This window comes from Hemiscyllium ocellatum, chromosome 13, assembly GCF_020745735.1.
Source record: "Hemiscyllium ocellatum isolate sHemOce1 chromosome 13, sHemOce1.pat.X.cur, whole genome shotgun sequence".
NCBI classification, from domain to species: Eukaryota; Metazoa; Chordata; class Chondrichthyes; order Orectolobiformes; family Hemiscylliidae; genus Hemiscyllium; species Hemiscyllium ocellatum.
This window is the reverse complement of record NC_083413.1, coordinates 37,028,389-37,052,669: the sequence shown is the minus strand read 5'-3', so window position 1 is coordinate 37,052,669 and position 24,281 is coordinate 37,028,389. Positions and strand designations below refer to the sequence as shown.

Below are 24,281 nucleotides of genomic sequence, written 5' to 3'. Positions count from 1 at the left end.
GATGTCAAAAGTATGTTTAAAATTGTCATTAAGATTTTCATTGCCACATTACAGGCCTTGGAGGAAATCAGTGACAGCGGGTCAGCCACAGCATGTGAATGGACAATATGCAATTAGCATAACATATGGGGAATCTTGGACTTCATAAGTACAGGTAGTGAGTGCAAAAGCAGAGAAGTTAGGCTGAATCAGAATTAAATTCTGGTTAGTGAACAACTAAAATATGTATACAGTCTGGTCACCATACTTTAAGAAGGATATGATGTTACTTGAGAGGGTACACAGGAAGTTGACTAAGTCGTTCTAGGGATAAAGGGTTTTATTTACAAGGTGAGATCAGAGAAGCTGGAATTGTTTTTTGCACAAAGGAAATTGAAGAGAGATTTGATAAGGATATACAAGATTATAACAGATTTAATAAAGAGAGATGACAATTTCGGCCATCCTAACAAGGGCCTTTATTTAGTGAGGACTACAAACCTGGCTGCTCCGGGGCCCCTTAGGAGAGGAATCCCGCACGAATATGGGTTTTATTACATTTGATGTTAATACATTCCGAGCATGTAAGAGACTTAAGTATACACTCTGGTTAGTTATAGGTTAGATTAGTAGAATGTTGAGTTTTGGTTTTTTTTAATTTAGTTTGGTTTTTGTTTTTTTTTCTTTCCTTTGTTAAATTTTGACTATTGTATATTTGATTTAATTGTACATCAATGTTTGTATTAGAGAGTTTTGATTATTTTTATAAACTTGCAAAAATGTTAAATTTCTAATAAAAATATCTAAAAAAAAGAGAGATGACAAAGAAGAACTTCTATTAGCTGAAAGAATAAGGACAAAGGGACACAAATTTAAGGTTCTTTGTTAAGAGATGCAGGGGTAATTAAGGAACAAATTAATACTTTGGAGCTCACTGCTTAGGAGGTTTGTAGAATTGGAGATGATTAATGGTTTCAAAACAAAATCTGATTGGTACTTGAGAGAAATAAGCTTACAGGTCAAAAGGGATAGAACAATAGAATGGATACTTTGTGGCCTGTTGGCATGGATTTAATAAATTGAATGGTTTCATTTGTCATAGTTGCTTTATCTGGAAGCAAGATGCTCAAATATCTCCTATAACATGTTGATCACTTAGTTGTTTGAACTGAGCAAATGCTTTATCATGGAATACAGGTAAAGTTGAACAAGCTCATTTTTAAGGTAAGAAAGCTGCCTTGGTCTTTACTCGGATACTCTTTGTGATATTAGTGTGAGACTCCATACACATTTCCACAAGAATTAAAATAATTTTGGCCCTGCAAAGTAAGATAATCTGGGGAAGAAGCAAATTTAATATGTCAAATTTCCATCATCTTTCTTATTTCTCATGCATGCTTCCAATCATCAAAGCCACCTTGTTTTTATATCTTCCTTCAAATGTAGAAAACAAACCACTATGTCATTGCTGAAAAAAACCCTTTGAGTTGCATGTCCAGATTCTGTGATAGTCTGAAATGTGTGTGCAGCACAACGTGAGGAGCTAGTGGAAATATTCAATTTGACTCCAAACTGCATGCTGTAGCTTTCCATTAACACGCTCAGTTTGAAGGGCATGAAACATGTTAGTACAAATAGAGTGAGTTAAGTAAGTGATAGTGGCTACACATTTCGAACTCGGTTTGCTCAACAAATTAGTTTGCTAATCTTAAGAGAAGTTTAATTACATTTTAAACATGGAATGTAGTGAGATGAATGAAATGTCCAGGAGACTGCTGATAGCTATATTATTTAAATCATCCACAAATTTCCTTTGCGTAACACAGCATCTGCTCTTAAATTATACGCAAAGGAAGAATCTCCAAAATAAGTAATATGATGTAGATTTAGATACCGTTATTCATAAGTAGAAACTGAGGACTGCAGATGCTGGAGGTCAGAGTTGAGAGTGTGGTGTTGGAAAAGCACAGCAGGTCAGGCAGCATCCAAGGAGGAGGAGAATCGATGTTTCGGGCATAAGCCGATTCTCCTACTCCTTGGATGCTGCTAGACCTGCTGTGTTTTGCCAGCACCACTCTCTCGACCATTACTCATTAGACAAGCATTCATGGGGCTGAATATTCACAGAGTCAAAGCTTTAAAATTACAGATAGAATCCAAATTTAATTTCCAACAAGTCAATTTTTTTTTTGTCAGCAGAGCGGAAGGGGCTGGTGCATGATCCATGCAGACAAGAAACCCAACCTCATTTGAACTTAATGATCATTTCAAACAGATACCATTTTGGCTGTCCCACAAAGTGTGGTAATAATAAATTCATGGAATAGATCAAAACACTCTTGAAGATGGCTAAAATTTGTTTAAATGTCATGGATTGAAGTTTCTTGTTTAATTTTCCTCTTTATGAAAATGAAAGATTTTCTGAAAATGTCAGCAGGAGAATTTTAAGAAAACATTTCTTTCATTGACAGACCATCTAGTTTGATTTGAAAAACACATTACCATCTTTGGTCACACTTCCCAGGACTTTTAAGATATTACTGCGGATACCTGTCTGAGTTCCAAAAGTTAGAATTATCTCCTTTGAAGCAGGATTGCGGGCTGGAGGAGCTGAAAGTGACTACACATCTCGAGCTCCATTTGCCCAGCAAGCTAGTTCATTTTTGCCTTCTCTGTTAAGACTGCCGATCTCACCTGATTTTCCAACATTCTTATTGTTCAGAGGCTGGAAAGATTCTGCTACTTACCTTCATTCTGTGGATAAGCACTTGGTTATGCATAAGGCTTCTGGCAGCCCCTACTGTGGAATTTCAATCATCCTTTGCAGGAAGAATCTACCAAACACAATAGTTCATATGAGTCATCTTCAACTTGTCACCGAGACATCAGCAGATCCCACCTTTCTGCAAGGGATGGTTATAGGTTGGTATCAGTCTTAAGGTTTAGATCAAAGTGGTGCTGGAAAAGCACAGCAGGTCAGGCAGCATCTGAGGAGCAGGAAAATCGACGGTTCGGGCAAAAGCCCTTCAATAGCTCTATTCCTGATCAAGGGCTTTTGCCTGAAATGTCGATTTTCCTGCTCCTCATATGCTGCCTGACCTGCCGTGCTTTTCCAGCACTGCCCTGATCTAAACTCTGGTTTCCAGCATCTGCAGTCCTCACTTTTGCCTATCGGTCTTAAGGTGTCCATTCACATTCCATAAGTACAGAAAGAGGAAACTTGAGAAGAAGTCCAGCATCATTGCTTGTCACTTTGTTTCAATAGGGATACAGGATCTGTATCTACCACAAAAGCAGACCCAACTGCATCCACTAGAGAGCTCCAAAAAATCCCAGGACAATGCAGCCGGAATGTTCACCAAGCACAATGGGTCTCCATCGCAGTTTCTTCTATCTGGCTTGAGAACATAATTTCCTAAGTGCGGGGAAGAAGAAAATATCTCCTGTTATTTACTCATGAATCTAGTGTGTGGAAACATGTGTCTTTTATGGGCTATATGGTGACTGACTTTTTTCTTGGCTGTTGAGATTTTAAGTGGTTTGTTATGGAAAAGGATTTTGTGACAAGGTTTAAGTGTACGTGTCATCTTCCACTATCTGTGAATAATAACTACACAAGGTGGCATTCTGGCTGCCTTCAAAGTACAAGGACAATTAGGGGCTGAATTTTCAAGGGGTCTGAACAATGTGGGCAATGGTGTAAAATCTAGTAAATCATGTTAAAGTCCAGTAAGGCATTTTTTTGACCTCAGAAGCAACTTGTTGCATTTATTAACTAATTCCAGTTGTTATGACAAGATTCTCTCCAGGTAATGGTGCGTTATCTATTAAGGGTGGGCGGCGGGGGGGGGGGAAGGTGCTGTTATCGACTATTAATGACATTAATAACTGCAAATCTTGCCTCATTATTACACAACCTTCTACCCTATCATCTGCTGCAAGCAAACTAGACACTGAATTCCCAGCCTGCAAGTCAGATCAAGTAGCTTGTTGCAAAGCATCTCCAGGTTGACACTAGGCATCAACATCTCAGGATGCGCTCAATGGGCACCATCCACACACACATTCCTAAACATTACTACCTTGACGTGTACAAGCTGCTAAGAACACAAGTCTTTGATTCACTTACAGTATGTTTCTATTCTTCAGTGTTGCACATCAGGGTGCAATGTCAACTATTATTGTAATGCTGCAGTAGGGACAGTACGTGCTCAAGGAAATGCACCCAGCTCACACACTGGACCAGACTGCTCGTCTGGGCTTTTTGCTTCTGATCATAGCGCTCACCAACTCCAAGCCTACGTGGACACTCATAGAAGTCCTACCTTGCTTTGCATTTTTGTGCCTTATCCCTGAACCAGGGATATCTGAGTTGAGTACTGTTGCATCTCTTTAGCATAAATGTCACGGTTGTCAGGAGTCCTTAATCAAGTCAAAGGGGATAGTTTTTGGTCAGGGGCTCCCAGCACAATACCAGTCCAGGTGTTTGGACATAGTTGGTCAGTTGTTCAGAGCAGTCAAGAGTCAGCATTCTTTCCTTATAATGGTTGAATATCAGGCAGTACACACCATCTTTACTCTTTCTGCCTTGTTACGCACTGTTTTCTTCCCAGAAAGAGAGAGAGGCAAATAATGATGGAGTTGAAAGTGGGTAACATGGTTGTTAGGTTTGGTGCAGGTGAGGAAGTGTCCCAAGTGAATGAGTAAGCAGTACAGAAGGCATATCGGATTTGGATGGCTGGGTGTTAGGGTGGGTGAGAACAAGTGAGGGAGCACTTTGTAGGTGTTAGTGAATGGTACAGCATGAGTTTTGGGTGTGGGGGGGCACGTTGATGCAGTAGCAGAGATATAGTGAGTGTGAGGATTCTGAGAGAAGATGATGGTACTTACGTGGATTGGAGAAAGTGATAGTCTTCCTACATTGCTGTGCATTCCTCCAGGTGACTGAGACTGTGCTGACTCAAGTGGCAATCTAGGACCAGGATGATACAATGTAGTGTTGTGGCCGCCTCTTCTGGTCCTGGGAGCCTACCTCTGCACTGCCCTGTCCATCAGGACATCCAGGTCTCTGCTGGAAAGCCTTGCACCTACCTTGCCCTGGCCAAATGTCTGGAAGCAAACAGGACAACTTGGGCATTAAGTGTTGGTCATAGTGAACAATAGCCTTTTAAATAAAACACCAGAGCAGAGAAGCCATTCTATTCTGGATATCCTAACAATCGTGAGTCATTCTGAGTATGGCACATGATAGAATGAGGCTAGAATCAGACAAGTGGGCACCTTGAGGTGGACAGGCATTTAACAAAGGCACATTTGATAACTTACAGGAAGAAAATTCACTAGGCTTTGTGAAGATAAAGCCTCCGAGAAGCTCAACACAACTGGCACTTAGTGAAAAACCCATAAGATTCAGTCCATGTCTTTATAGCTAGATTAATTACGAAAAATTCAAGAGATACCAGAAGTTAAGGTTTTAATTCCTCTAATTCCCTGTGAACGCATGACTTTGCGGAAGTCTTCATGTAGCTACAGTGCTGCTGTATTGAGTTTCCTGTGGGAATATCATCTTCAATAATCTTTTTGGTAATGTTTTATGTCTCTTGTTTTAAACATCCTCAACACTTTTCAGGGGCTCCAATTTGAGGATTTTTTTTCTTTTGAAGGTGTTTATTTCCTAATGCAATGCTCGGTTGTTGAGAATAGAGTTTTTTAATGTCCTTTTTATGCTGTCATACATTTTAACCAACCTTATCTACTTTGTCCAACTTATTCTTCTTACTAAAATAATTGGTTTTCTTTGAACATAAGACGACAGTTTTGGCCTCAACTACATTGGTCTCATACTCTATGAAATTGTATCATTTTGAATACTATTCCCCAGCGGGTACTTTAGTTGTACTTTATTATAAGATCACTAACTAACCGTATCTTTGCACAATGCAAAGTATTGCATTTTGGTACAACAAGCAAGTTAATATTAGGGCCTTGGATAGTGTTGTTGATCAGAGGGCCATGGGAGTTCAGGTACATAATTCTTTGAAGTTTAGATAGGGTGGTTAAGAAGACATTGGTACATTTGTCTTCATTGCTCAATCCTTTGATTATAGGAGTTGGGAAGTCATGTTGAGATTATACAGAACATTAACGTGGTTTTTTTTCTGGAATACTGTGCCAGTTCTGGTTGCCAGTTATAGGAAGGATATTATTAAGCTGGAAAGGGTTCAGAAGAGATTTATTAAGATATTGCTGGTATGGAAGCTTTGAAGTATAAAGAAAGGCTGGATAGGCTAAGTCGTTTTAATTTGAGTGCAGGAGGTTGAGTGGCGACCCGATAAAAAAGTATAAAATAATGAGGGGTACAGAGAGAGTTAATGGTAGTTGTCTCCCCACTAAGATGGGCCTTTCAAGAAAAGGGGGCACATTTTTAAGGTGAGGGGGGAGAGATTTAACAAAGACCTGGGGACAATTTTTTTCACAGAGAGTGGTCCATGCATGGAATGAACTTCCAGAGGGAGTGGTGGATGCTGGCACAATTATAAAGTCTAAAAGACATTTGGATAAGAACAGGAAAGGTTTGGAGGGATGTGGGCCAAGAGCAGGCAGGTGGAATTAGTTTAGTTTGGGATTCAGCTCAGCATGGACTGGTTAGACCGAAATCTCTGTTTCCATGCTGTATGGCTGTAAGGTGTTTGCTCGTGTATTTTTGTTTTATTTGTTCATGGTCTTGAGCATCACTGGCTGGATCACCATTTATGGCCTCTCCCTAATTGCCCAAGAGAAGATGGTGGTAAGCTACCTTATTGAACCACTACAATCCTTCGGGTATGGCAATATCCAGAGTGCTGTTAGGAATACAGTGTTCCAGGACTTTGGCCGAGCAACAGTGAAAGAGCAACAATATAGTTCCATATCAGGATGATGTGTGAATTGAAGGGGAACCTGCAAGTGTTGCTTTTCTCATAATATTTGTCTTTGTCCTTCGCGATAGTAGAGGACACACCGGTTTAGAAAGTGCTGTTGAAGTAGATTTGGTGAGTTACAACAATGAATTTGGTAGATATACATTTTGCTCCTTCTGTGTGCCGGTCATGGATAGTGAATGTTGAAAGTAACAGGGTGCCTATCAAGTGAGCTGCTTTGTTCTGAATAGTGCTGAGCTTTTTGTGTGTTTCTGGGGATGCACTGATCCGGTCAAATATAGAGTATTCCATCTCATTTCTGATTTGGCTTGTAGATTGCAGACAGTCTTTGAGGAGATAGGAGAAGAGTCTCTTGCCACAGAATTTCTAGCCTGCAGTCAGATCTTTTAGTTACAGTGGTCATGTAATGGGTCCACTTCAGTTTCTGGTCAATGAGGTTGATCGTAGGGGATTGAGTGATAATAATGCCATTGAATAAGGGCAGTTGTTAGATTCTGTCATTAGAGATGGCCATTGCCTGACACTTGGTTATTGCAAATGTTACTGGGCACAAGTTGTACTGAGCATTGTGCAATTATTAGCGAACATTCCCACTTATAACCTCATGATGGAAGGAAGGCCATTGATGAAGCCGCTGAACAGCTGGTGGTTGTGCATAGGACACTCCACTGAGGAACCTCAACGGTAGTGTCCTGTGCTCAGACGTTTGACCTCCCACAATCATAATCAGCTTCCTTTGTGCTAGGTAAGACTCGAAAGAGCCAGGAATTTTCCTCCTGATTTCCAATGAATTAAGTTTTACTCGAGTTTCTTGATGCCACATTTGGTCAAAAGCTGCCTGTGATATTAAAGACAATCATTCTGAGCTTACCTGTGGAATTCAGCTCTTTTGACCATGTTTGGACCAAGGCTGTAATGGAGCCAGGAGCAGAGTGACCCTGGCAGAACCCAACTGAGCATTAGAGACCAGATTATTGCTTTCTAAATGCTGCATGATACTACTATCGATGACCACTTCTATCACTTTGATTGGGAGTAGATTAATAGTGCAGTAATTGACTGCATTGAAATTCTGCTGCTGCTTGTGGGGAGGATGTACTGGGCTCTAAATAATTGAGAATGGGATATTTGCACAGCCTCCTCTTCCTGTAACAGACTTTGTTGTTCACCACTTTGGATAGATTACATACAGCTTCAGACAGCCCAAAAAGTCTGACGAACAACTTCCAAACCAGAGTTCTGATTCTTAATGCAGTAATGTCTCAAAATGTTTATTAAATATCTGAATTTTGGAACTTCAAAATAAAGTTTGAAAATTGATATTAAAAACATGATATTCCCAAAGAATTTTCACTTTAGATTGTGTTCTGACATTTTTTTTTCAGAATATTCAGTGTTGGATTTCATAGACTCTGTAACAGATTTCCCAACAGTGTGCTCACTGATGAACCAGGTTGTCTATAAAAGATTAGATTTTAGAGCTGTGGGCAATTGTGTAGTTAGAGCCACTCTAAATTAAAATCAAAGTTGTGAACTAACCTCCTACTGAAACCCTGAAGGTTTATAAAAACTGCCATATAATCCACTTAAACTTTAATTTGATGCTGACATGATAACAGTACCTTGTAGCGTTCATTTCTAATTGCACAGACGAAATAGCTCCGAGAGTCTCACATTATTAGCAAAAACATCTTCCAAGGTAGTTTTATCTATTTGGTGGCAAAGATCATAAGGTTATACAAATGATTAAGTATTTCGACTACCCATGTAGCTCATCCACCTTGGTAGACCCATCCCATTCTTGAATGGACTACCTTCCCATTGTAGCATTTAATTGTTTCTGACATGATTCCAGAACTTTAAATTGCACTTTATCAATCTTTTTCAAATTGTTACTTCGTTACCTCATTCTTCATGTAAAGAATTCCCTGCTATCAGTACTAGATTTATATTTTAATAATTTAAAATGGCGTCACGATCAAATGGCTACCATATTCGATTGACTGAATTGTCTTACTGTGTTCTTTTGTCCTAACTGTGAATTTAGTTTAAATGATGTTCTCAATATATACATTTCCTATGGTGTTTGCTATCTTGGAAACCTCTTTAAAATCAGCTCTCAAAATCCTCTTTTCATAGTTAAACTTTCTCTACTTACAGTTCAGAAAACTCACCACTTGCCTGGATGGGTACAGCTCCAATAGTACTCAGAAGCTTGACATCATCCAGGACAAAACAGTCCACTTGATTGGCTCTGTAATACAACATAAAACTCTAATGACTCATTCAAAAGTCATGTTGCTCATTATTACATCTCAGAGATTCTAAAAACATATTTTTAATTTGTGAGATGTGGGCATCACTGGCTGGCCAGCATTTATTGCCCATTCCTTGAGAAGGTGGTGGTGAGGTACCTTCTTGAATTGCTGCAGTTGACCTGCTGTGGAGTTGACCAACAATCCCTTTTGGATGAGTCGTTACAGTTTCATGCAATATTATTGCTCTCTGGACATTGATAACATGGCCAGCACTTATTGACCATCCCTCATTGCTCTGGACAATGTGTTGGTGAGCTGCCTTCTTGATGTAGTCCTTGTGAAGTTAGGGAAGGAGTCCAGGCCATTGTCCCAATGCAGGTGAAAAAGCCATGATATAGTTTTAACTCAGGGCTGCATGTGATTTGTGGGGACACATGGGATGATGCAATTGGATGCCTCATCAGTGAAGTCCGGAGCTTCAGCTAAACCAAAAATGTCCAAACAATCTTAACAAATGATTATGTAATGGGATTAATTCTAGTTGTAGTTATTGTTTATCTCTTCAAAGCCTTATATTACGACTTCAACTGTTGCATCAAGATCAGCATGCTAGTCGCAGACTTCTTCATTATCATTGCAGGAGAACAGCAATGTTGAGTACCCTACTTATTCCTTTTCCAGATAGTTATTGATTTTATCACGAAGAAAGTGATAATAGGTGCAGACTTTGCCAACCCTGGCATCACCATTGATTTGACAGTCCCAGATAATGCAGGTCTTTGGGCATTGCCTTCCTGGCTGAAGATTCATGTACCAGATCATCAGTCTTTGAGAGTAGCAGTTGGTCTTTGCAACAACTGCCAGAAGACCAAGACAATAATAATTGGTGGCAACAAGGCTGTTTTATTAACATCAGGCAACACAACATCAAGGCTGTTAACCACTTTCCCATCTAGGCAGCAACATCTCAGGAATGGTGATGTAGAGATCACTGTCCACACAAGAATCAACACAGCAGCATGGTGTACAAACTACTCTACACCATGTGGGCATTGCACACTATCACCCACACTCATCAAGTTACCACATTATATGTCTGTGGGAGTACCAACATAATCTGTGCCAATGAGACACAGAAGAGAACAGCAAAGATGTCACAGAGGTTAGATGTCTTACTAGCACAATCTCCGTTAAATTCCAGATGTCACTTGGAAAGACAGCATCACTGACAATTAAGTGCTACTTGCAGGATATTCTGACAGAAAGATGACTGTAACTAGCACCAGATTGAAAAAGGAGATGGGGATGAGATAAGACCTCGCAAAGTGTGTTAAAGGAGGGCCTGCAAGCACAGGGCACCACCTGAACTGGAGCAAAAGAGATACCAATGTGACAGGATTGGTGGCAGGGTCTTACTGCCCAATGTCCCTCATCGAGGGGCACGAGGTATAAGTAAAATATTGCTTGGAATCTACAAACAAATTAGGTGATGCTAATATGCAGCCTTTCCCACATTTCATCAACTTTCATCTGAGGTTTCTTAGGATAAAAATTTTGATGGTCTTATTCAGAGGAACGTTTTAAAAACTCTTTGTTACAGAAGGACAATAAGGCAAGCAGGTGACTAGTGAGACAACTAAATATTATGTAACTAATTGAAAGGAAAGGTAAAGGTGCTATAATCCCAGAGGACCGTAGGGCATGTGCTCAGTAGAGCTGATGAGTGTTGGGTTTAACCTGAGAGTCATCACCCTTCAGGTGAGGGGTCAGGTTGAGAGGTGAGACCACCATGATGACCTCAGCCAGTGCAGAAATTGAATCCATCTTGTTGGCATCACTGTGCATCTTAGACTAGCCTTCCAGCCAACTGAGCTAACCAAGCCCTTACCAAATAAAAGTAATAAATGTAGGTATCACATTATGTTTCAGGCACTATCTTTTAAATGTTGTCACGGTCATCATAAGGAATAGTTATGACTAAGGAATGTGCGCAAATGTTGTACCTGACTCTTCCAATCTACAAAACTTGTTCCTGTTGTGCTATTTGTTGTCCAACCTTATTAGTATTGCACTATTAATGAATAATAAAATGAGGAAGAATTTCTTCCCTCAGAAGGTTGAGAGGCTTTGGAACTCCGTGCTGCAGAGAGCGGTGGAGACAAGAGTCCCTGTGTATATTTAGGGCAGAATTAATTCTTGATCACTAGGCGAATCCAGGATTATGAGGAAAACTCAGGGAAGGAGATGCGAGAAATGTCAGATCAGCTGTGATCCTATTGAATGGTAGGACAGGCTCGAAGGTCTGAACAGCCTACTCTGTTCCTATTTCTCATGGTCTTATAAAAACTATGAACTCCCCAAATAATCAATTCATTTCAATAAGGGTGAATAATTTGAATTGATATGGAGGCATTTTGGCAATATGCAGCATCTTGTTGGTAATTTGATCACTTTATGTTTGTTCATTGTGTTCATGTAGCAAAAAGGACCTCACTCATATGAATATTGCAGTTCTATAGTAATATCTCAATATGATTGGAATAGTAGTTAGCTTCAGCAAACAAAATCCAGCATAAGGTTTAAATCAATATTTGTTATGTAATGCAATAATATTGCATTTGTCTTTTGTATATCACTCGTGTATTCTTAATTCTCCATAGTTCTTTGATCATGTCCAGGTGGCCTAGAGGCAACTGAAATTTCCATGCGACGACAGATGGGAACAAAGAATTTCTGTTGCACAGATTGTCAACACAAAAGGGTTGACTTTGTTTGTATCTGGGTAGCACATCAAGTAAATACTCTTTAGCAGTGTGATGTGGCCAAGATATCTGAAACACAATGTTATTACCATACCATGTTTAATTTTCCCTTTTATTCCTTGAATATTTTAAAGTGCTGAATATTAGGTATATTGCGAGAACAAATGGATTAGCATTGCAGAAACATAATGTCAATGATTCGTCTCAGCGCTAAGGAAAAATCATTACCTTTGTGCTCCCTGATCTAAAGGAGCTGCCAGGTTCTTTATTTCAATTGTACAGAGAGACTTTGGGATGTGTGAATAAAACATCACATGGTATTTACATAAAAATAGGAATTAATGGGCAAGCTGTTATATGTTACTCTCTAACTTTATTGTTACATCAAAACGTTTTTTTAAAAGGTTTTAGATTGGTGGGTGCCTCTTAAAAATGCATATGTGTTTTTTAAACGGTTACATGTATTTTAACCCTATGAAGTTGATGAATACTGATCAATATTTACTTATTTTGGTCCAGGATCAGTATGAGATTGAAGATGACATGACTGCATCAGAGGTGAGCCATCTGTTAATGCTGCTAACTAATTCATTTTCTTTAAGTGCCTGCACTAGCATCTCTTGAAGAATAAGAAAGCAGGTTACAATTATAAATTAGACTGTTGAATTTATTGGGAATGACGCAACACATTTGCATCGGCAGGATCGTGGAAGTATCACATGCAATTCAGCTGATCGGGCTGAAGATTGTAGCCTGTAATATTAAATTGCTGTCAGTTTTTAATATGCCTCATCAGTCTACCCACGATTGTCAACAAAGTGATGAAGAAGTCATCAATAGAGCTATCAAGCAGCAGTTTCTCAACAATAACCTGATCACTGATTCACATTTTGCATTTCATGAGAGCCACTCAATTCCAAACCTTATTAAATCCTTGGTCCAAATATGTACAGACGAGCTGAACTCCAAATGTGAGGTGAAAGTGACTGCTCTTGACATGAAGGTAGCATTTGACAGAACATCAATAGCCCTTACAAAAGTGCAGTCAGGGGAAAGTCTCTTCACTGAACAGTATCATGCTTTGCATAAAGGGAGATGGTTACTGTTGTTGAATGTCAGTGCAAAGGTTTCTCAGCTGCTGTTTGCTGATGATTGCATTTGGTTTAACATCATTCACAACTCCTCACTTTCTGAAGCAGTCCATGTCCGTAAGCAGCCAAAGCTAGACAACATCCAGGCTTGATTCATAAAGGAACAAGTAGTGGTGAAGCCACACATGTGCCAGACAATGACTATTTACAATATGAGAGAATCTAGCGAACTCCCCCTTAACTCTCAATGGCATTACCAACACTAATACCCCACTTTCAGAAATCTGGGGTGGGGGGGGGGGGGTTACAGTTGACCAGAAACTGAAGTGAACTAGCCATGTAGATGTGGCTACAAGAGTAAGTTGGAGACTAGGAATTCCATGGCACACAACTCACCTCACCAAAACCAAACCTGCTCAATGGGTGTAATTCCACCAAAATGCAGGACAAAATAACTTGATTGACATCTGATCCATGACCTTCAGTACTCATTTTCACAACTACCAGTGCACAGAGGCAGCAGTATGTGCAGTTTACAAGATGTTCTGCAGCAACTCACCCCAGCTCCTTCAGCATCACCCTTCAAACCAGAAACCTCTGCCACTTCAAAAGACAAAGGCAGCAGATGTAAGGGAACACTACCACCTGCACAATCCTCTCCCAGTCATAAATTATCATGTGGTTAAAATCCTGGAAATCCCTTCCTAACAATGCTATTCATGTACTTATTCCTCTTGGGATGTAACAGTTCTGCAAGATAATCAGCACTACCTTCTCAAGTCCAATTGGGGATGGGCAATGACTTCTGGACTAGTCAGTGATGCAGACTTGATTAAGTCCTGGGAATTTATCTACCTTTATGCGTTTTAAGACCTCCAGCACCACCTCTTCACTAACATTGAGTCTTTTCAATACATGGCTCCCTTCTCAGAATTGCTAGACCAGTCAGAGCACCAGTAGCTCTAAAGCCTCAATAGCATCAGCAGATGAGGTGGCTGCTGCTGAGGCTACAAGTGGAAGAACAGAGAGCCTCTAGGTTGAGATGACCTCAAAGGCCAAGTAAGTAATTTATGTACTGTGTCAGAATTAGGCACACAGACCCTATGATTGGAAGCGTGAATCTCCAATTCATGCCAGTGTCAGAGCCTTGGAGGTAATCACTGCCACCAATGACCTCCTTGTTGTTCTGAGTCAGCCATTAAACCTGTCCATGCCAAAGTGTACCTCACACTCTTCCCACTAAAAGGGACCCATTCTAAAGATGATAAGATGTCGATGGTGCAAGTAAATGGCTATTAATTGGCTAATGAATATCAGTTAGTCTAACTGACCATCACCCTCCAATTGGCACTAAGTAACCTTGTTGTGGTGCCTGCCCTTAAGAAAATCCTACGGTGGGTAGGCATTGCCTCCCTTTACAATGCCAACAGCCACAATTTTCTGCTCCCAGTTCATCTCCAAAGTCCTGGTAAAGTTGTGCCCTTTGATTGAATATGCCTTTAAACAATTGCAAACCACAGACTGAGTCAGAATGTATTCTTAGCTTCCACAATATTCAGGAAATGAATAGCTATCTAGACTGAAAGGACTGAGTTCCTTGACATAAAATACTGTTTAATTTACTGCAGTATTAGCACCAACAACTGATGGAACTTTTCTCAACTTGAAGTTAATGTTATTCACTGGAGTTTTAGCCTTTATCTACTGCAGTTCAAATGCTGAGTTAGCTATCGCTGAATTGAATTAGCATAAGGGGGTTTATAAAGGAACTTTGGAGCGATAGTAGGCAAGCTATTTCCAATATTTAGATAAAGTGACAAAGCTATTAAATATCCTAGGACTACATTCAGAATATTGAGATTTAAAGTCCAGTAAGTGGAACCTAATTATACCAGGTAATGCTTTTTTTTTACAGCATTAGGTTCAGTTTTGCTTTGAAGAAGGAAAAATGCATGAATTGAATACATTATGAGTGCTAATGACATTCACTCAAAATGCTTGACATAAGTCAGAGGGGAGGGAATATAAATTCTAGCCACTATTTTTTAGTCACCTCTAAATATGATAATGGTGACACTAGATTCCAGAATCATCAAAGTTTTGAATTCTCTGTCAGATAGTTGTGAACATAAATCATTGATGCTGAGGTAGAATAATAGAAACCCTACAGTGTGGAAGCAGCCCATTTGGCCCATTGAGTCCACACTGATCCTCCAAAGTGCATCCCACCCCCTGACCCTATCCCTGTAATCTTGCATTTCCCATGGCTAATCCACCTGACCTGCACATCTTTGCACTGTGGGAGGAAATTGGAGTACCCAGAGGAAACCCATGCAGACATGGGGAGAATTGTTAACTCCACACAGTCACGCAAGGATTGAATCGAACCCATCCCTGGGGCTGTGAGGTAGCAGTGCAAACTACTGAGCCTCTATAGTTTCCCCTAATCTTAAAAAAAATTAATAAAATGGCTGCTCCCTATATCCCTTGGAATTGTGGTATTTTTACTGCACTGCCCTTCCTGCAATGCCTGACGATTTAAATTTCCTCATGTTTGATGCTTATGATTACTCTCAGTCCTTTAAATATGGTGCAACCAGAACTTCGGATAGTTAATACTTTCTATGAAATTCCTTCTACCCCCTTATGTCATAGTTTCTTAGATAGAAAGGCCACTATTTTGTTACCCTTACTGATTATTAACTTTGTCTTCGTGACATTTTAATAGTCTGTTTGCCTAGGTGCGTATCATGACTTTCATTGTTTCTCGTTTTTCACAATTTTGCAAGCACTCAATTCATCTCTTTGTATATATAAACTGGATGACCTCAAATTTGCTTGCATGGAAACCCTTTTGCAACAGTTTTGCCCAATCATTTAATTTATTGATACATTTTGCATGATTCCATCTTCAATGCTTCTTTTGACACCAATATTAAAACACCTGGTTGACAAATCTTTTTAGTTTAAACCTGGGATGTAGAAGGTATTTAATTTTAATTAATTTATTTGGTAGCAGGGAAGCGTATTTTTGGGTTTTTTGTCCTACTGCTCCAAAGAGCAACCATTTTCCCATCAATCTCCTCCATCTCTCAAGTTTTGGTCATAACATAAAATTAAGGGGTTAGTTAGTACACTCAACAAGGATATCTTTTATATAGAAATATGGATACTAATAATTGATAAAGGGTAAATGGAAATACACCAGAATTCTACTCCATTAAAATAACAAAATAACTTTGACAGTTGCTAAGACTACAAGAGGTGGAATATTTATCTCCAAGTAACTTGAAAAGATTTATCAAGGGTAGGATGACCGAATTGGCTGGCAAGTTAGGATAAGAGTTAAAATCGGGCCTAAGAAGGCAGATGTAATTAAAGCAATAGGACAGCATTTGAAATTGGAAGAATGCTAATGCAAACCAAATAGTGAGTCAGTTGAATTAGTGAAAATTCAAAAGCTGCTGAATAGCTTAAAATAGAGAATGAAGTGAGATTTTTAAAAACAACATAAACTTGAGCACTTCAGAAAGAGGAAAAAGAAAAGGAAAAAGCAATTTGGGTAAGAGAAAATGAATACTGGATGAAAAGACTAGAACTAAAAAATGTGGCCACTGACTCTAGAGAACATTCTGATGAGGAAAGATTTGAATCTAATCCAAGATCGAGTTGATTAATTTTGTACAATCCCTCACAAAATTTGATGAAGGTGTTGCTGAGGCATTTTTCACTTTTGAAAAGATAGCTAAGCAGATGAGGTGGACAAGGGAAAACTGGACATTGCTCATACAAAGCAGGCTGCCAGGAGGAGCTCATGAAATTATGTCTTGATTTTTGAGGAGGCGTCCAAAGACCATAAGTTGGCAAAAAGTCTTTTTTAGGTGTTTCTGAGTTGGTACCGGGTATATTAAAAATATCCATATGCAGCCTGGGCAGATTTACATATAAATTGGGAAAGAAAAGCAAAATAACTCTGACCCATTTGATGAAGGTGTTAAAGGCAATAACTATATTTGAGACCTGAAGGATAGTAATTCTCCAAGAAGAAATTAGAAATTCACTCTCTTCATTAGCATGAACCTGCGTAGAAAGCCAGAAGTTTACCACAGCATGACCTGCAGAGAAGATGGTCAACAATCATAAGATGGTCCACAAATCCAAACTGTTTGGCCGTCATTCCCATAAAGTCAAGAAGGATACAAGATGGGAAGTTGAATGGAAGGCATGGAACCTGGGACAAGAGGGAACAACCAGAAAGGCTCAAGGATCTCCTCCACAGTTCAGAAAGGAAAGTGTTGAGGGCAGATGTAATGTCCAAAGGCCTAAGTGTTTCCATTGTTCAAAGATAGGGCATCTTGCAGCAGATTGCTGGAAGTTGCAATGAGGGATTCACCAAGTTAGTACAGTCAGAGGAGCCCTGACTGCCAGTATGACAGATCAAGTTGCAGCTCTGAATTATTTCATATCAATGAGCTGAGGGACACCTGAAATTAATCAAAGAAAAGGTGTTTTTTCCAGGACTGAAGTATGAATAATATACACTACACTATGTACCTTTGCTCTGTGAGTGGCTCAAAGGAGCCTGAAGAGTAGCTTTAAAAAAAGTAAGAGTTTCATTAACAAGCGTGAAATAAGCATTCTCAATCAGAGGATATTGTGCTAATTTACTGTTTTTACAATGTGAGCCATTGAAAGTTCAGTGGTCAAAAGGATCGTTAGATTTTATGTTGCATCTCTGGAGCAGGTGAGACTTGAACCTAGGTCTCTTGGTTTAAAGGTAGGGACACTAGCACTGTGCCACAAGAGCCCCAAACAAACAATTGCTATAGCGAATTATCTCATCGACAGCCCAGGTCACTGCAAAAAGAATCAGCTGGATCACATAATTATATTGACACATTATCACTATCAGGAAGAGGTAAGCAAGAGATGAAAGACTAGACAATTTCCAAGTTGAACCTCTTACTATCTGGTTAGGTAACACTGAATTGTTAGGGTGTTTCTCATATTCAGAGGCAAATGAATGAAAAGACCTTTCATCCTCAAGAATAATGCATTGGCCAAAGTGTTTATTTTCAGGAAATCAAACTCTGAAGGATATGTATTTGTTTTAGAATCAAAATTACTCACCAATGATTACATATTTAAAGAACAAGTTTTGTTTATAAACACAACTTTTACTTTGGACATGCAAACCAAATCCCTCTGATTCTTTATACTACCAAGGGTCCTATATTCATTGAATACTCCTTTGCTTTGTTAGTACTCACAAAATGCATTACCTCACACTTTCCAGGATTAAATTCCATTTGCTATTGTTCTACTCAACTAAACTCATCCTGCAGTTTAGTTATTTTCTCCTCACTGTTTACCACACAACCAATTTTCATTCACCTGTGAACCGATGGATCAAACCTCCTACATGCATGTCCAGATCATTTATGTACACAACAAACTGCAGGGAAACTAACAGAGAACCCTGGTGTATGCCACTGAACACAGATTTCCAGTCACGAAATCAAGCTTCAGCCATGCCCCTCTGCCTCCTGCCACTAAGCCAATTTTGGATCTAATTTGCCCTGGATTTCATGGCCTCTTACCTTTCTGGCCAGTCTCCCACGTGAGATCATGTCGTAGGTTTTCCTGAAGTCCATGTAAATTACATGCAGTGGACTAGTGTCATCCACACATCTAATCACTTCCTCAAATTTCAATCAAACCTGTCAGATGCAACAATGATTCTGACTATTCTTGATTAGTCCTGGAGATTGAGAAAGTTACTTTCTCAAAAATACAGAGAACGGAGAAAGAAAAACAACCAACAGTGAAAGAGGAGAGAGAACAAAGAATTATATTCATGTAAGATTACAAAAAGACTAAAAGGCAAAAAGGCTGCACTTCTTATGAGGCTACAAATCACCTGAAAATGTTCAGGATACCGAGGGGACTGAAACACTGTTTCCAGGAATGTCAAAGAATACTGAAGTCTGAACAGAGTTTTGTGGGGAGATGTATTGGAATGGAGTTGGTTGGACTCCAATATAGCCCAGTAAAGGGTTAACTGTAGTAGTCTGTGAAGTTATAGAAGGAGATAACATATACTCGTGTGATTGCTGAGTTTGAGTTTGTGGATGTAGGAACAAAAGACGTTAATGTAAAACAGTGTTAATGTTATGAGAATAATGTTCTTATAAAGTTTGTGTGTTTTATAGTGAGCAGTTTTCCAGAGTTATTGAAACTCCTCCAACCCAGCAATACAATAGCATAATAGCCAGGTCCTGTGGAGATTCTTCAACCTAATTTGATTAAAAGCCTCACTGTTCATGTCCTACTCTCAAATGCTTCAATTATGCTGTTGAGGACATCACACTGAATCAAACACCCAGTAACAGAATGTTTGTGTTTAAATGTTGATGCAAGTTCTGTGAACTACTCTCAGTATCGTGAAACCACACGTTCTGTTCCTTTGTCACTGATAGCAAAATCTGAACCAAGAAATACTCAGATACAGGTCTTCTGTGAGAGACATTTTTACAAGATGCCAAATATGGGCATTTTGTCCTAAAGATCATGTGAATTCAATCGTGCCAGTATAAATATTGTAACTTTTCGAAAGTACTCAAAGTCCACAGATTTCTATTAACTCTAAAGCTTTTTAACATTATTATTAAGTGGAAGTTCAACTTTCTCATGAAGCCAACTCAGTTCCATTAAAGCAATTAATTCCACCTTTAAGTTCAACTTTCTTAAAAACCTGCGTGTGCAGGTGAATTAATTCCATCTTGCTTGTTAAAAAGATAACACAAGTGGAAAAATTATTGTGAGACAATTAGCAATAGTCTTTATTTATTCATGAGTTGTGAGTGCTGTTGTCTAGGCGAGGATTTATTGCCCATTCCTAATTGCCCTTCAGTTAATGATCTTTCAGATCCCTGATGATGAAATAAATGGAGGTGATAATTTGTCAGTGTCTACCTCGTAATTACGACCCTGCTTCCCTCATGCTTAAGATTGAAGATAGTGTGATAGATAAAGCAACAAACCTATTTTGAATTCTCTTGTTAATTTTAACTACATCTACACTGATGTCCCAGCATATTTTGCAACTTAATAACAACTTTTTTCCTGATTTATTGTACAGTAGTGTGATTTCTATTAAGTCCTGTGTGACCAGTTCTGATTAAGTGTGTACAAAGTTATTACTTACATGCAGAATATAAAGAATGGATGCTTATATTCATTTAAGCTGTATTAGTGGAGAGTAATGAAGTTCCCAAGAGTGTATTGGTTTTCTTAGCATATCTTCCACAGAGTTACATACAGAGGAACCTTGATTTTCTGAATATCAATTATCCAAATTTTGGATTATCCAGAGAAGATCCCAAGGTCCCGATAGAAACATTACATCAAAGAGGTGCTTCAACACTGATCGCTCCTTTTGTTTACAATGATTTAAAATGAACCTGGCTTACTGAAATGCTGCTGAGGGTGGGGGTGGGGGGGCATGCGGTGGGGGGTGTGCAGGTGTTGTGGGGGCAGACAGGGGGTGGGGTTGGGGCGCTAGGGGCAGACAGGGGGTGGGGACGTGTGATGTGCTGCTGCTTAATCTCCTTAATGGGGAGTGGACTTAGCAAGTGCTCGCTGTGTCAATCCCATTGAACTGATGGTGGGGGAGGGGGTGCGAGAGGCTTCAGCAATGCTGCAGACCCCTTACACATAAGTGTGTCTCCGCTCAGAAACAAAGCCTGAGACAAGAGAGAGGGAGCAAGGCAGGCAGTGTGAGGAAAAAGGAAACTTCAGAAAACTTCAAGCCCCAGAGGAGAGGCATTGAATCAATTAACCAAACGAAAGTGTGCCGCCCATCTCATTTGGATAATCAAGGTTCTTCTGTCATGATAAATATGTAACAATGTCATGTAAATTCTTATGAACATCGTTATAATACATTGTTATGTATTATAAGAAATCTGCTTCCACATATAACTGAAAATATAATGGTAAACAAATATTTTAGCTAAATTCCCATAGCCGTCTCCTGCATAATTATTAATGTTTGTGACTTTGAAGCAATTAAAGAGCTTGAGATGTTGGTTCACATTTCCAACTTAGAGATCATAAGTCAGCATCACAACAAAACATCAATAAAGGTTGCTTGAGAAAGTAGGGAATTGATATTGAGTTAAACACTACAAAAATTATAACTTCTATTCTCTACTTCTGATCTCCAGAATTAATGGATGGAATGCTAGAGCGAAGCCTTCACCACATAGGAAAATGTCACATGCAGTTGTCTGAATGGAATTCTATTTCCTTTTGCTGTACTGAATTGACTTGAGAATCCTTCAAAAATTGTAATAGAAATTTAATGATGATTAATATTTCTATAGATTGCTGAATGGGAGGACAAACAGTTTGAAGAGCAAGTGGACTTCAACAATTGTAAGATTGACCCAGCACCCTTCCAACTTGTAGAATGGACGTCACTGCACAAGGCAAGAAAAATTAAGTTGACTTCACATTGCTAGAGCCAGTTAGTGCAGTTTTGCATCAATGAATTCAAATCAGCCAAGCAACTGCAGATAAATAAATTAGTTAAATAATTATTCAGGGCTCTAAATTTTAGTTTTGTATTAGTACATTAATTCCATTAAATGTAATTTGAATTTTAGTTGTATTTTTGAAATTAATTGTGGTATTTAGAAACAATTGTCAGTGAAGCATTTCACCTGAGAAATTGATACTGGTTTTGTTTTTGAATACACAATTGTGAAAATGTGGGAATAATACTTACCTCAAATGTTATGGAATGGATTGTCTCACTGTTAAAGAACTGAAGTGTGTTATGGTACAGGAAGAAGCTTCTGTTTTGAAAAACTGTTCAAACCCAAAATAGTAACATGTCACTTCTCTACACATTCTACCCAACCAGTTAGTAGTTTGCAGGCTTATCATTCTTTGCTTAATTCCAGCACCCGCAGTTTTCTTTTATTTGAATTAGTTAAGATTTCTTCATACTGCTGTTTCCATTCTTCTCATGTTCTCTGTCCAAAGGCAAGTCTTTGGTGATTATTTGCCAAACAATGACAAAATGCCAGGAGTTTTCAGCAACTAGGAGAAAATGTGGACTGCGGATACTGAAGAGCCAGATTTGTAAAGTGTAGCACTGGAAAAGCACAGCCGATCGGGCAGGATCTGAGGAGCAGGGAAGTCAACATTTCAGGCATAAGTCCTTCATCAGGGGTTATGCCTGAGACATCGACTCTTCTGCTCCTCAGATGCTACCTTGACCGGCTGTGCTTTTCCAGCACTACACTTTTTGACTCCGGGTTTTTCAGCAGACGGGCTAAGGAGGCAGGGTGCACGTCTTCCTCACATAACAGGGATCCGTCCTGTGCTGTTGCCTTAACCTGATCCACAAACAATACAGTCAGCTGTAAAAATGTGGCCCCTTGGTTTACCTTTAGTAGTGTCAGCTGAGTGTTTCTAATGAATGCTTGCAATGTTATTTCATTGCATGATGGATGATATACTGATAACTGCTGCAGTGCACATCCAAACTGTTCTTGGCATGGTTCTATTCTTAATATTTTCACTGGCAGGTACATCTCTGCAATTGTTATGAAAGAGGTTTCCTATAAGAAAAACAAAGGATTCCTCTTTAGAATATATGTGCTTTAAATCCTGACTGGGTTAAATACATTTTTTGACATTTTGGATGTGAAATATGCAATTAGCATTGAAAATTAGTAACAATGCTGTAAAACATATTGGCATTAAAATTGTATGGTAGAAATGATGCATTTTCCCTGTGGTTTTCAACAAACATTGCTACAAGTAAAAGTAATTGCCTTAATGTGGATAATTCATAATGTAGACAACATGGAGGTTGCAGTCTCATTGTTTAAATCTCTGATTTGTGGATGTGTGTTGCAGCAGTAGGCACATTATTCATCATGTAGTGTAGTAACGTTGCAAATAATGCTGTGTAGAACTAGTGTCATAAATATTTAAAAGAGGAAGATAATAAAGAAACATGTTGCTTGTCTCCACAGAGTTTGGAGTGCAATATAAATAAATTTTGAAAGAGAATGATGCACTGTTTCTTTTGTCTACAAACTCAACAGCACAGTTTTAATCATTAGACCTATCCTATCACTATGCATAACGTGCACCAATTAATTCTGTAATGATCACTGCACTAAATTCCTTGTGACAATGTGTGCAATGGCTCGTCGGTTAAATGACCAATGATACCTTCAGAATTGGATGTTAGGTTAAAATATTGCTCTTAAAATTAGTAAACTCACGAGGAAAATTTCACAGAGGCTATAAATTAAAACAGTGTGAATATCTCAAGCTGTTGAAAGTTGTGGATATTTTATCACCTACAGGGAAGTAATCTTATTGTACTTTAAGGAATTTTGCTTCTAGAGTGTAGTCACTCCTTCTGCCTCCTTTGGATTCAAAATAAAAAAACAGAATTTTAGAATCCCCACAGTGTGCAAAGAGACCAGTTGGCCCATTGAGTCTGCACTGACCCTTCAAAGAGCACCCCACCCAGAAGAAGTTCCCACCCTAACTCTGCATTTACTTTGGCTAACACATCTAGCCTGCACATCCCAGGACACTACAGGGCAATTTAACAAGGACAATCCGCAGAACCTGAATGTCTTCGGACGGTGGGAGGAAGCCGGAGAACCCAGCAAAAACACATGCAGACACAGGGAGAACATGCAAACTCCACACAGACAGTCACCCATGGCTGAAATTGGAACTGGGTCCCTGGCAGTGTGAGGCAGCAGAGTTAACCACTGAGCCACCAGGCTGCCTAACCAAATTTCACTTAAAACTTCCAAGACAATTTGATCTTTTCATTTGATTCTGAGGCATGTGACATTTCCATCCATTTCAGTTGAAGTGTCTCATCTGCCAGATAAACCCAGAATGATGTTAATGGTTGTCATGGAGAAGTTGGAGGTTCAAATCATTTTTATTTTCAAAGCATTTGAGAGTGAATGATAGTGAGAGACTATCGAAGGTGAAAATTAATAATATGTTTTCTGATGCAAACTAGAATAAATGCTCATTTTTTTTCATTATAATCAATGATCCACTAAAGATATCATGGGAATTTGCAGATCTGAAGGTGACTTGTGAATAAAATCTACAATATTGTGAGAATGCCATTGTCCTGACTAGGGTGGTCCAATAATAATGACCCTTTAACAGATGGTATAATTGCTGAAAGAAGATACATTTTGTGAACGCTTT

General features: G+C 39.1%; 1 protein-coding gene across 1 annotated transcript in view; it reads left to right on the top strand.

Moving 5' to 3' along the window:
- Positions 1-24,281, top strand: part of LOC132821863 (chloride channel protein 2-like) — a 605,050-nt gene that overhangs the window by 568,281 nt on the left and 12,488 nt on the right. Inside the window, exons 20-21 of the mRNA XM_060834763.1 lie at positions 12,439-12,477; positions 21,398-21,502. Coding sequence (XP_060690746.1) covers positions 12,439-12,477; positions 21,398-21,502 — 144 coding nt within the window. The remainder of the gene's footprint in view (positions 1-12,438; positions 12,478-21,397; positions 21,503-24,281) is intronic.